This window comes from Colobus angolensis, unplaced genomic scaffold, assembly GCF_000951035.1.
Source record: "Colobus angolensis palliatus isolate OR3802 unplaced genomic scaffold, Cang.pa_1.0 Scaffold92, whole genome shotgun sequence".
Lineage (NCBI taxonomy): Eukaryota > Metazoa > Chordata > Mammalia > Primates > Cercopithecidae > Colobus > Colobus angolensis.
In genome coordinates this window covers 3967345-3979671 of record NW_012123154.1, presented here as the reverse complement: position 1 = coordinate 3979671, position 12327 = coordinate 3967345, and the positions used below count along the sequence as shown (strand labels likewise).

The 12327-nt window shown below is 40.0% G+C and overlaps 1 protein-coding gene across 1 annotated transcript in view; it reads right to left on the bottom strand.

Annotated features, from left to right (window-relative positions):
- Window positions 1–12287, bottom strand: part of LOC105504468 (25-hydroxycholesterol 7-alpha-hydroxylase) — a 196452-nt gene extending 184165 nt beyond the window's left edge. Inside the window, exon 1 of the mRNA XM_011931926.1 lies at window positions 11962–12287. Within this exon, the coding sequence (XP_011787316.1) occupies window positions 11962–12083 (122 nt within the window). The 5' untranslated portion in view covers window positions 12084–12287. The remainder of the gene's footprint in view (window positions 1–11961) is intronic.
- Between the last annotated feature and the right edge of the window lie 40 nt (window positions 12288–12327).

Here is a 12327-nt window from a genome sequence, read left to right as displayed (position 1 = left end):
GCAGACATTAAACCTTAAAGTTCCAAAATAATCTCCATTGACTCCATGTCTCACATCCAGGTCATTCTGACCCAAGATGGCCTTCCATGGCCTTGGGCAGCTCCACTCCTGTGGCTTTGAAGGGTACAGCCCCTCTCCCAACTGCTTTCATGGGCTGGCATTGAGTGTCTGGCTTTTCCAGGTGCTCAGTGCAAGCTGTCAGTGGATCTACCATAATGGGGTCTGGAAGATGGTGGCTTTCTTCTCATGGTTCCAATAGGCAATGCCCCAGGAGTGACTCTGTGTGGGGAATCCAACCCCACATTTCCCTTCTGCACTGCCCTAGCAAAGGTTCTCCATGAGGGCTCCACCCCTGCAACACACTTCTGCCTGGACATCCAGGTGTTTACATACATCCTCTGAAATCTAGGCAGAGATTCGCAAACCTCAGTTCTTGACTTCTGTGCACCCACAGGCTCAACATCACATGGAAGCTGCCAAGACTTGAGGCTTGCACCCTCTGAAGCAATGGCCCTAGCTGTGCTTTGGCCCCTTTTAGCAACAGCTGGAGCTGAGGCATTTGGAATACAGAGCACCATGTCCTAGGCTGCACAGAGCAGTGGGGCAGGAGTTAGGCCTGATCCATAAAACCATTTTTCCCTCCTAGGCCTCTGGGCCTGTGATGGGAGGGGCTGCCATGAAGGTCTCTGACGCCCTGGAGACATTTTCCCCATTGTGTTTATGATTAACATTCAGCTCCTCCTTACTTATGCAAATTTCTGTGGCAGGTTTGAATTTCTCTAAAATGGTTTTTCCTTTTCCATCACATTGTCAGGCTGCAAACTTTCTAAACTTTTATGCTCTGCTTCCTCTTGAACACATTGCCCCTTAGAAATTTCTTCCACCAGATACCCTAGATCATCTCTTCCAAGCTCAAAGTTCCACAGATCTCTAGGGCAGGGGCAAAATGCCACCAGACTCTCTGCATAGCAAACATGACCTTTACTCCAGTTCCCAATGAGTTCCTCATCTCCATCTGAGAACACTTTATTGTCCATATCACTGTCAGCATTTTGGTCAAAGCCGTTCAGCAAGTCTCTAGAAAGTTTCAAACTTTCCCGCAGCTTCCTGTCTTCAAAGCCCTCCAAGTCTCTAGGAAGTTCCAAACTTTCCCACATTTTTCTGTATTTTTTCTGAGCCTTCCAAACTGTTCCATCCTCTATCTTTTACCCATTTCCAAAGTTGCTTCCATATTTTTGGGAATCTGTATAGCAGTGTCCCACTCCCTTGGAACCAATCTACTGTATTAGTCCATTTTCACACTGCTATTAAGACATACCCAAGACTGGCTAATTTATTTGAAAAATTGGTTTAATTGACTCACAGTTCTGCATGCCTTGGAGGCTTCAGGAAGCTTACACACATGGCTGAAGGGGAAGCAAATATGTCCTTCTTTATGTGGCAGTAGGAGAGAGAAATGCCAGCAGGTGAAATGTCAGATGCTTATAAAACCATTAGATCTCATGAGTACTCACTATTGAGAGAATAGCATGAGGGAAACCAGCCCCATGATCCAATCACTTCCCACTGGGTTCTTCTCATGACACATGACACATGAGGATTATGGGAACTACAGTTCAAGATGAGATTTGGGTTGGGGCACAACCAAACCATCATTAGACATTTGTCAAAACCCACAGAATGTAAAACACAGAAAGAACCCTAATGTAGTATGAACTTTAGTTAACAATGATGTATCAGTATTGACTTCTCAATTGTAATAGATGGACCACACTAACACAAGGTGTTAATAGTAAGGGAATTGAAGGAGTGGGCAGTGAAAGGTAGGGGTAAAGGGAGTACAGCAGGTCCCCAAATACAGTTGTTTTTCATTCAATGGCATTTGTGATAACTTGATGAGAAAAAAGTATCAATTCAACCAGGGGGCAATGTCTGTGTGGAGTTTGTTCATTCACCCCAGGTCTGCATGGGTGTTCTCCAAGTACTCTGTTTTTTTTCCCACATCCCAGAGTTGTGCATGTGAGGTTCGTGGCTGTGCCTAAATGATCTCCATCTGGGGGACTGTGGGTTTCTGTGAGTGGCCCCTGTGATGGATACTGTCCTGTCAAGGGCTGGCTCCTGCCATGCACCCACAGCTGCCAGGACAGGGTCTGGCCACCTGAGACCCTGAACTGGAATAATTGGGTAAATAATAATCTTACTTGCTTTTGCTCATCTTTCTTAAATGTATGTATATATCACGTTTAATTCAATGTTTAAAATTACAAGTGTTTTTGGTCCTTATTTAGAAGTTTTGTGAGGTTTTGTGAACAGAAATATGTTGTAGGAACTTAACTCTTATTTATATCAATTAGCCTACTGTAGAAAATACAGGGTCTTGCTTAAAGTTGCAGTTTCCATCCAAGAATCCAGATGATGTTAAGTGAGGACTTACCGTATGGGGCAGCTTTTTGTACTTTACACTCCTTTTTTTTTTTATTTTGAGATGGAGTCTTGCTCTGTCACCTAGCCTGGAGTGCAGTGGTGTGATCTCAGCTCACTGCAACCTCTGCCCCCTGGGTTCAAGTGATTCTCCTGCCTCAGCCTCCCGAGTAGCTAGGATTACAGGCACGCACCACCATGCCCAGCTAATGTTTTTTATTTTTATTTTTAGTAGAGACAGGGTTTCACCATGTTGGCCAGGCTTCTCTCAAAGTGCTGACCTCAAGTGATCCACCCACCTCGGTCTCCCAAAGTGCTGGGATTACAGGCATAAGCCACTGTGCCCAGCCATATACTCAGTTTTTTGTTTTTTTTTTAAAGCCTAAACTGCTCTAAGAAAAAAAGTCTATTTTAATACAAAAATGTATATGATTCATAACCATACATCTCAAAATTTTTCTGTGCTCATGACTACTTTTTATGTCAATCATGAGAAATTTTGAGAATATTCCACTGTATAAGTAAAAAGCCACTCATCCATATCCAGGACCTTGATAAGGCAATAAGAATCCCAGTGTTTTACTATCTGACTTATAATTCATACCCATTCCAAGGTGGGAATTTCCCTCTAACTACAAGCAAGACTTTCACTCAGAAGATGACTGTGGGCATGCCCTCCACTTCTTCAATGCAGTGGTTCTCCACCCTCACCCAAAGGATATTTGACAATATCTGAGGACATTCATTATTTTTATGGAAGGGGAGGGTATGCAACAAGCATCCAGTAGATAGAAGCAAGGAATGCTGCTAAATATTTTACTGCAAAGGACAGCACCCACTACAAAGAATCATCCAGCACCAAATTTCCAGGTTGAGAAATCCTTCTTCAATGTAACCCACAGTGCCAAGATGACCCACTGCCTGTGAAGGTGGTGAATCGCCATTCCAGATGTTTACATAAATCCACATCTCCATTTGGGGACACAACTTGCTCTGCATAAGAAAATTTCCAACAAGAAAAAGATCTCAAAGACTGAACCCAGAAGAGGAAGCCTCAGCACTTGACATTTCCCAGATTATCTCAGAGAGAATCCTTCCTTCAACAGATGATTCAAAGGATCCATGAACTGTAGTGACCACTGAGTAGTCTACAGAACCTAGCTGAGTCACCTTTGTCAACTACAAAATGGAAATGCCAGCTACTAGATAGATGTGAGAATCAAAGCACGTGAGAAATGTGACCACATTTTGAAAAGTGTGAGGTCCTATTTACGCAAACAAGCAATAATCAAATCTTCTCTGAATAACATCAAGCCTGGAAGACCCCAAATCCTATCATTTCTAATTCCCAATGTTCGATCTTTTGGGCCAACACCATACCCCACATTCGGGATCAGTGTTCTTTCCTTATCATTATCACTTGAGCAAAATGATAAGGAAAGTTCACTTCCACCTAAAGGCAAGCTTGAAAATCCACAGGAATAAGGCAGCTAAAGGACCCTAGGAGATTACATTTAAAATATTAAAAGGAAAAAATCTGAAACTCATTTACTCTGCGGTGTGAGTATCCAGCGAGAAAAGTTGAAAGCTCCTTGCCCCGAGACCAATGTATTTTAGTAGGAATCAAAGCCTAAAGCTAAAGGAAGGGCATGCTTAGCTGTATGAAAGAGGGGTGCTTTGAAATACGATATGCTTTTTATTCTTTACGCCATAAGTTATCTATTTTCAACTTTCCATAAGGCCACACTGCCTGCCTAAATCATGAATTAAAACGTTTAACCATCACTCCTATTCCTCCAATGTGCCCAAGAGTGTTTACAATATCTGATTAGTACAGATAAAAATCTTAGACTCACATAAGAAGAATCTATTTTTTAAAATGATGCTGTTATGGGTTGAATCATGACCCCTCAAAACTCACATGTTGAAGTCCTAACCTCTAGTACCTCAGAATGTGATTGTAATTGGAAATAGCATCATTACAGATATAATTAGTTAAGATGTGGGCATACCACAGTAGGGTGGGCCCCTAAAACAATATAACTAATATCCATACAAAGAGCGGAAATGTAGACACAGACGCAAACACAGGGAGAATTCTGTGTGAAGGTAAAAGCAGAGTTCAGGGTTAAGCTTCCATAAGCCATGATACAACATAGAGTCCAGAAAATCACCAAAAACTGGGCAAGGGGCATGGAACAGAATCTCCCTCTCAACCCACAGAAGAAAGCAACCCAGCAAACACTTTGATCTTAGACTTCTAGCCTCTGGCATATGAGACAATAAATTTCTATTGTTTAGGCCACCCAGGTTGTGTGTGGTACTTTGTTAGAGCAGCCCTAAAAAACTATTACAGGTGCCTATCAAGTAAAAGCTTTAATAAGGTCATTATTGACATCAAAAGGTATGGTAGGAAGAATAATGCCCCTCAACTGTCCATGTCCTAATTCTTGAAGCCTGTGAATTTGGTGCTATACATGTCAAAAGGGACTTTGCAGATGCGATTTAAATTAAGGATCTTGAGATGAGAACATTGTCCTGGATTGTGAGCACAGACCCGAGATAATCACAAGAGTCCTTATAATAGCAGAGTGGAAATGTCAGCGTAGGAGAGAGATTTAGAGATGCCATGCTGCTGGTTTTGAAGATGGGGGAAGGGCCCATGACCTAGGTCTTGGTGGCCTCCAGATGCTGGAAAAGTCAAAGAAATGAATTCTTTGTGAGAGCTCCCAAAAGGGACACAGCCCTTGCTCACACTTTGACATTAGCCCAGGAGGACTTCTAACCTCCAGAACTGTAAGAGAATAAATTCTCTGTTGTTTTAAGTCACTAGATTAGTGGTAATTTGTTATAGTAACATTAGAAAACTAATAGAGATTTGTGGTATCTGGAAGTAGTTTGTTGCTATAACAAATACCTAAAACTGTAGAAGTGGCTTTGGAGTTGGGTAATGGGCAAATGCTAAAAGAATTCTGAGAAGAATGGTAGAAAACTATATTTACTGGAACAAATGGTTAGTAGAAATATAGACATCAACAACCCCTTTAGTGAGAGGTCAGAAAGAATTAAGTAAGGGGTATGGTAAAGAACATATCTTAAAACATACTTAAATCATCAAAAATAAACAGTAGAAATAGGAATGTTAAAGGCACTGCTGGTGAAGACTCACATGAAATGAAGAACTGAGGAATGCGTTATTGGAAAATGGAGTAAAAGGGATCCTTATATAAAGTTGCAGAAATCCTAGCTCTACTGTGTCCTTGAATTATGTGGAAAACAAAACTTGTAAATGATGAACTTAGATATTCAGCTGAGGAGATTTCCAAGCAAAGTGTTGAAAGGTTAGCTTATTTTTTTCTCACTATTTATAATAAAATGTGAAAGGAAAGAGATAGATTAAGAGAAGAACTGTTAGGCAAAAAGGAACCAGGAATTGATGATTTGGGAAATTGTCCACCTATCCAGATTGCAAGTGCACTAAATTAGGAGATTCACTGCCAGGAAACAGTGCTCTGCAGAGAAAGCTAACGGTACGGTTGGACAATTTTTGCTAGCGGTGGGAAGAATCAGAAAGCCAGTTCAACCCATCACACACTCATTCATTTGTACGGAGTATTTAATCAATCGCTGAAAAGATTAGGGAATAATCTTTTCAATGACTAATAGTTGCCCTCAACCACATCAGCAGAAGCCAGGAATAAAGATGGGATTATCCAGAAAAGATCTGGGAAAACAAATACCTCATGAGTGAATGTCTGTGACACACATGGGAGGCCCACAAAGTTCTTTGGAATTGTGCCCCCAAGATGGATCATACACAGATCCTCACAAATACCTGATTGTGATGATTTAAATGATGAGATCTGGAACTCTTAAACAGATGAGATTTTGGACTTTGAGTTGATACTGTAAATGGGTTAAGACTTTTGGGGCTATTTGGGATGGAGTGAATGTATTTTTTTTTTTTAAATGTAGGATGGACATGAATTTTGGGGGCTCAGCGGGAAGACTTTGTAAGGCAGAATATGTGATTAAGTTAAGGATCGTGACATGAGGAGATTATCCTAAACTACCTATGTGCACACTGGTGTAATCACAACTGTCCTCACGAGAGGCAGGAGTGTCAGAGTAGGAGCAAGAGATTTGAATTCTCTAGAAACTGAGAGAGGCAAGGAAATGTATTCTCCCCTAGACTGTCCAGAAGGAATACAGCCTTGACAGCACCCTGAATTTAGCTCACTAAGGTCTATTTTGGGTCTCACATCCAGAATTGCAAGTTAAAAACAAAATCTGTTATCACCCCCTCCCCATCGTATTTTCTGTAAATACTTTCCCCTCTTCATTATAAATTTTTTAATTCTGGTTTAAGCGCCTCATTTTAAAAAGGTATTATTTAATCCATTTTTCATTTATTTAAAAGAATTCAAACATCTTATATTTATTTTAATTGTTTCAGAAAAACTAATTTTTTTTTTCATTTTTGTAGGGATTGAGCAAGGAAAGAATGGAGACATCTTCGTTTTCATGTTTGTCTTTTGCAATGCAGACTATTTTTATATGTTATCTTCAACAATAATTTGGGAAGTGGGTATCTATACCTAAGTCTATTATTGATACACAGTGATTTAAAAATATATCTCTTTATTGGACAAAAACATGTTATTAATGACTTGCTGTAGATGATCTGCGTTTCATAACACAACCAGTTCTAAATAAGAAGTCTTCTATAGGAAAGACTACACAAAGGCTGGTCCTTCCAATGGAAATGATAATTTAAAACACTTTAAACATATTTCTCAAACTTTTATTTTAAATAACACATTAAAATAAAATTTTAAATTTATTATTCTTTGTTTTGTAAAATAAATACATATTTATTGATATCAACTTAAAGATACATATAAGCATAACAAAGACAAGAAAAACCATCCCATAGAAATATGTCACCTAGAAATAATCACTGGTAAATGTCTTTCTTACATAGAATTTGGATTCCAGAAATCTCAAAGTTGCTTGAACCAACCCAATATTTCCACAGAAAACAAAATATGAAACAAACAAAAAAAGAAATCAATTTATACTTGCTGAAGAACAGGCAAAAGAAGGCAGATAGCGGAGGGGAGACAACGCTTAAAAAACAGACCCATATTGAGTGAGGTCCAGTGTGGACAGGATTGCCCCTGAGGGCACTCCCTGTCAGCAAGCTGGAACTCAAGTAAAAAGCTACAAGTATTATCAGCATGGGGTGCCAGAGTTTGGGACTACTGAAGTGGCTGGCAATCAAGGAAAGAAATCTAGAAAAGAAGAAGGCACCTCAAAAATCTGTACATATACACCTCTCGAATTATTGGCCAACCCTGGATGTGTGCATCTTCAGGGAAGACCCCCAAAAAGCTCAGTGGAAGGGATCTGCTGGAATCCTACACAGAAGCTTCAGCCACTGCCCACCACTGGGGTGACAGAGTTTAGGGTTTGAATTTCATCTGCCCTAGTCAATTCAGACTGCTATTGCAAAATACCATAAACTGATTGACTTATAAACAGCAGAGATTTATCTCTCACCGTTCTGGAGCCTGGGAAGTTTAAGATCAAGGCACAAGCACATTCAGTATCTGATTCATAAACGTCCATCTTCTTGCTGTGTCCTCACATGGACAAAGGGGCAAGGGAGCCCTTTGGGATCTCTTTTATAAGGAGACTAATCTCATTTATGAAGGCAATGCCCTAATGATCTAATTATAACCCAAAGACCCCACTGCTTAACACCGTCACCTTGGGGGATTTCAACATACAAATTTTAGAGGGGAAGAAAATGTTCAAATCATAGCATCAGCAAAGAAAGAATCTGTAAATATCTCAAGCTTTTCATAGACTCACCTTGACAAAGAGTAAAACTAAGCTTCCATGAGTTCAGAATAATCAGCCAGAAATGTATCTGCATGCTAAAACAAAAATCAACCCTTCAGAGGAAAAAAAACAAAATCCAAAATCCAGAAAGATAGTGCTTCCAACCAATAGACTGGCATTAATAAATACTGGGAAGGATGTGGAGCAACGTAAACTCTCATGTATTACTGGTGGAAGTATTTAAAAAACAAAAAAATCAACAATTACTTAGAAAAGTGTCAATTTTCCAAAGTGGTTGTGGCTAGAAAACTCTATATTCTATGCCCCTCAATCTTCTCCTGTGTTATATATATATTACAAACTACAATTAAATAGAATGAATGAACTAATGATAGATACAACAACAGGAATGAATGTTAAAATCATTATGTTGAGACGAAGTTACACACAAAAATGGATACTGTAAAATCCCATTTATATGAAGTTCAAGAATGGGCAAAACTGACTCAGAACTCTGGTAGGAACTGACTAGAAAGGAATGTAAAAAAACTTTCCTCTTTCTCTGCCAGGCTCAGTTTCCATAAGGAGAGTGGCCCAGGCCCTCCTCTTCTCCATCAAACCCTTTCATCAGGCAATCTCAACTTGTTCATGCTTTAATTCCCTCTTCACATTTGTGGCTTTCACAAATATGTATCCTGCCTGGACCTCTCCCCTGAGCTCTGGGTGCTCACTGCCTATTTAACATACCCTAAACAGAATTATTGATCTCCTCAATTCCCCCAAACCTTCCCTATCTAAGGAAATGACAGTACCATCCACTAAATAATCAGACAAAAAACCAAAAACAAAAAAAAAAAGGGAAACAAAACTTCTAAGCTTGTTGATTCCCACCTCCCTCACACATCATGTTTAGCCCATTAGTAAATTCTGTTGACTCTGCTGTCAAAAATATATCCTGATTCTAACCACCTTCCATCAACCCCACAGTCACAACCCTAGGCCAAGCCACTGTCATCTCTCCTGATAAATACTGCAGTGGCATCTGTGATTGACAGTCTCACCAGACAATATCCAACAAGGGAAAAGACAATTTCACAAAAGGAAATCAAAGTACTGTAGCCAAAAGAGGTGGAATTGATAAGTGTCTGAAGGCAACAAATGACCTCTGAATTGATTTTTACCGATTTAAAAAAAATTTTTTTTTTTACCATTTTTATAGGTATTATTTAAATTTTTACTTTGGAACATCTGGCATTCCTATACTATGCAATATTACACACTTTTCAGCCATAATTGTCCAAAAGATGAAAATGGAATGAGAATAAAAATGTAATCTATATACATATAAAAATCTCTCAATGTGATAATGGAAAACTGTGCCGAATATTTTTATCATGTTAGGAACAAGAAGGGCTTTCTAAGCAAGGACATGTATCTAAAAACTCTTAAACAAACGCAAATTACAATAGTAAAAATAATTGCAGCTGGTATGAAAAAGTATGAAAATTCCTATTACATAAGAGTCTTTGCTGATTGTATAGAAAAAGAACCCAATAGAAAAATAAGTTATTGAAGAAACAGACAATTACTGTCTTTGAAAATATACAAATTCCTTTAAAAGTAAATACATGAAAATTTGGGATAAAAATGAAGCTTCATTTTCTTTATGTATCAGATTGGCAAAATTAAAATGATTTATACTACCAGTATTGGCAGAATGTGGAGAAATTGGCACTTGCACAGATGATTAGTAGTAACATAAATTGAGGCTTAGAGTAGTTTGGCAACATCTATTAAAATGTAAAGCACACATACATTTTGATAACAACTCCACCATCCTACATAAATATTTCCACAAAAGCTCAAAGACATCCATGTTTTGTGTGTGTGTTTTTGTGTATGTATGGTGTATATGTATATAATCATTACAAATAATGACTTCTATAAACTGACATAGGAAGGTAACTAAAATGTATTGCAAAGTGGAAAATACAAGGTGCAACACAGGGTATATTTTCCCACTATTTTTAGTAACATATATTCATGCATATTAGCATAAGATTTTAAAAAATCTGTAAGAATATATAAGGGACTCTTAACCATGTTTCTGTTCTTAGAGGTGATATCAGAAAAATCATTTTCGTAGAGCATTAGTAAATTGTCCAAACACTAGAAATAAGGAAACATGACTTGTACTGGGACAAATGAAGCTATCTTTTACACACTGAAATGCAATATAATCAAAGTAGTGTCCTATAGATATGCGGCATTAAACAGTCTCGTATGAAGGAATTGGCAATTGATGGCATGAATATCTCAGTAAAATAATTTTTCATGATATAGAGAAAGATCAGCCTATTCTCAGAACGCTAGGAGAGAAAGCCTACCTTACCCTTTCGCCTTCCTGTCCCTCATTTTCCACATTCTCACACCAATTACCTTCACTGATCCAAACTGCCCTAGTCAGCTTGTCTGTTTCTACCCTGCATGTAAAGTTGGAATAGAACCAACAGCCTTCTTTTACAACTTCTCTTTAAAGGCATACCTAGAGGTACTTAACTGGCTTTGACTGACCCTGCAAATAGAGAAGGTGGAACCTACATAGAATCACATACCACTGAAGTTCAAGTGTCCTGAGTCCTCATCTTGGGCTCTAAAGCAAAAGCACAGCCACTGGAAAAGGCAACCTGGAGGAGTGCACATTCCAGGGACATCTCTGAAAAGTGACATGGGAAGCAAGGCAAATACTCCTACAGTACTCATCTCCAGGCATTCTAGAAATGATGACAGATATTTGTATGCGGTGCATACAAGGTGTCATTTCCCCAAAAACTATTGAGAAGCAACCTGTATCACACACATATAGATATCTATACATTGATATATATGTATGCAAATATATATATACGTATATGTATCAATTATCATCCAACAAAATACATCTGCTTGGTTTTCAAAAGCGATGAACACCAGAGCAGTATGAAAATAGGACCCAGAAAGAAAGGAAAAACAGATTAAACTCAAAGTGAATGATTTTATCTGAACTTCTCTATTTCTACTTCCACAATTCAAATTAGGTAAAGAAGTGACATACGTCTAGGTTTTGTCATTATTGTGTTTTGTTTTGTCCTTATAAAAATGATAGAGCAACTGCATAAAATACTCTCCACTAACTCATTTAGTACTCACAAAAATCTCACGAGGCATGTACTATTATTTCAGCTTTCCAGATGAGGTACAGGGAGGTAAACTGAGGAAGAGGCACTCAGAATTATTGTTCACACCATGCACTGGCATTTTCTTGAAATAGTTCTCTCTTAACTAATGAAATGTAAGAATATTCCCCTCCTGAAATGTTCTATGACTTCTAGGCCATGAAACATCAACTCACAGTGGCAAGACACACAATGTATCTGTTATGCATAATGCATACCACCAACCTAGGGCTTATTACAACTTATGCTCGAGCAGCAAATGGAATTCGGTCCCAAAGCTTTAATATGTATGCATATGTATGGGAAAAAGACAGAAGAAGCCTTTGTTATTACAAAGTCCCAAAGGAAGCTAGTGCCCCGCAGCAAGTTCTGACTGTCTGCACTGGAAATCATGGAGGGGGACTCCCTTCGCCATCTGGGTCGCGCGCGGCCCGCAGGGCCCAGCGCGCATGCGTGGCCGGGCGGCCGAGGCGCTTACCTGGTGCGCCGGTCGAGCAAGCAGAGGGCCAGGAGCAGCAGGGCCGCGGCGAGGGCCAGGCCCGGGAGGCCCAACCGCTCCAGCGAGAAGCGACCCGTGGCCGCGGACACTTCTCCTGCCATCCGGCGCGCGCTAGGCCGCGGTGGGCAGCCCAGGGTCTCTCTGCCAACAGCGCGGTCGGCTACTCTGCAGCCTGCGGCGGCTTCTCTCGGCGGCGCCCCCTAGTCCAGGGCCGGAGAGGCTGGCCTGCCGGCAGAGCAGACAGGAATGTCACCGCGGTCTCCCAGGCTGAGTGACAAAAGTTCGTGGACTGCCCCCTCCCCGCCTATCCTCCACCCACGCGTACCGCCCCATTCCCCTACCGTT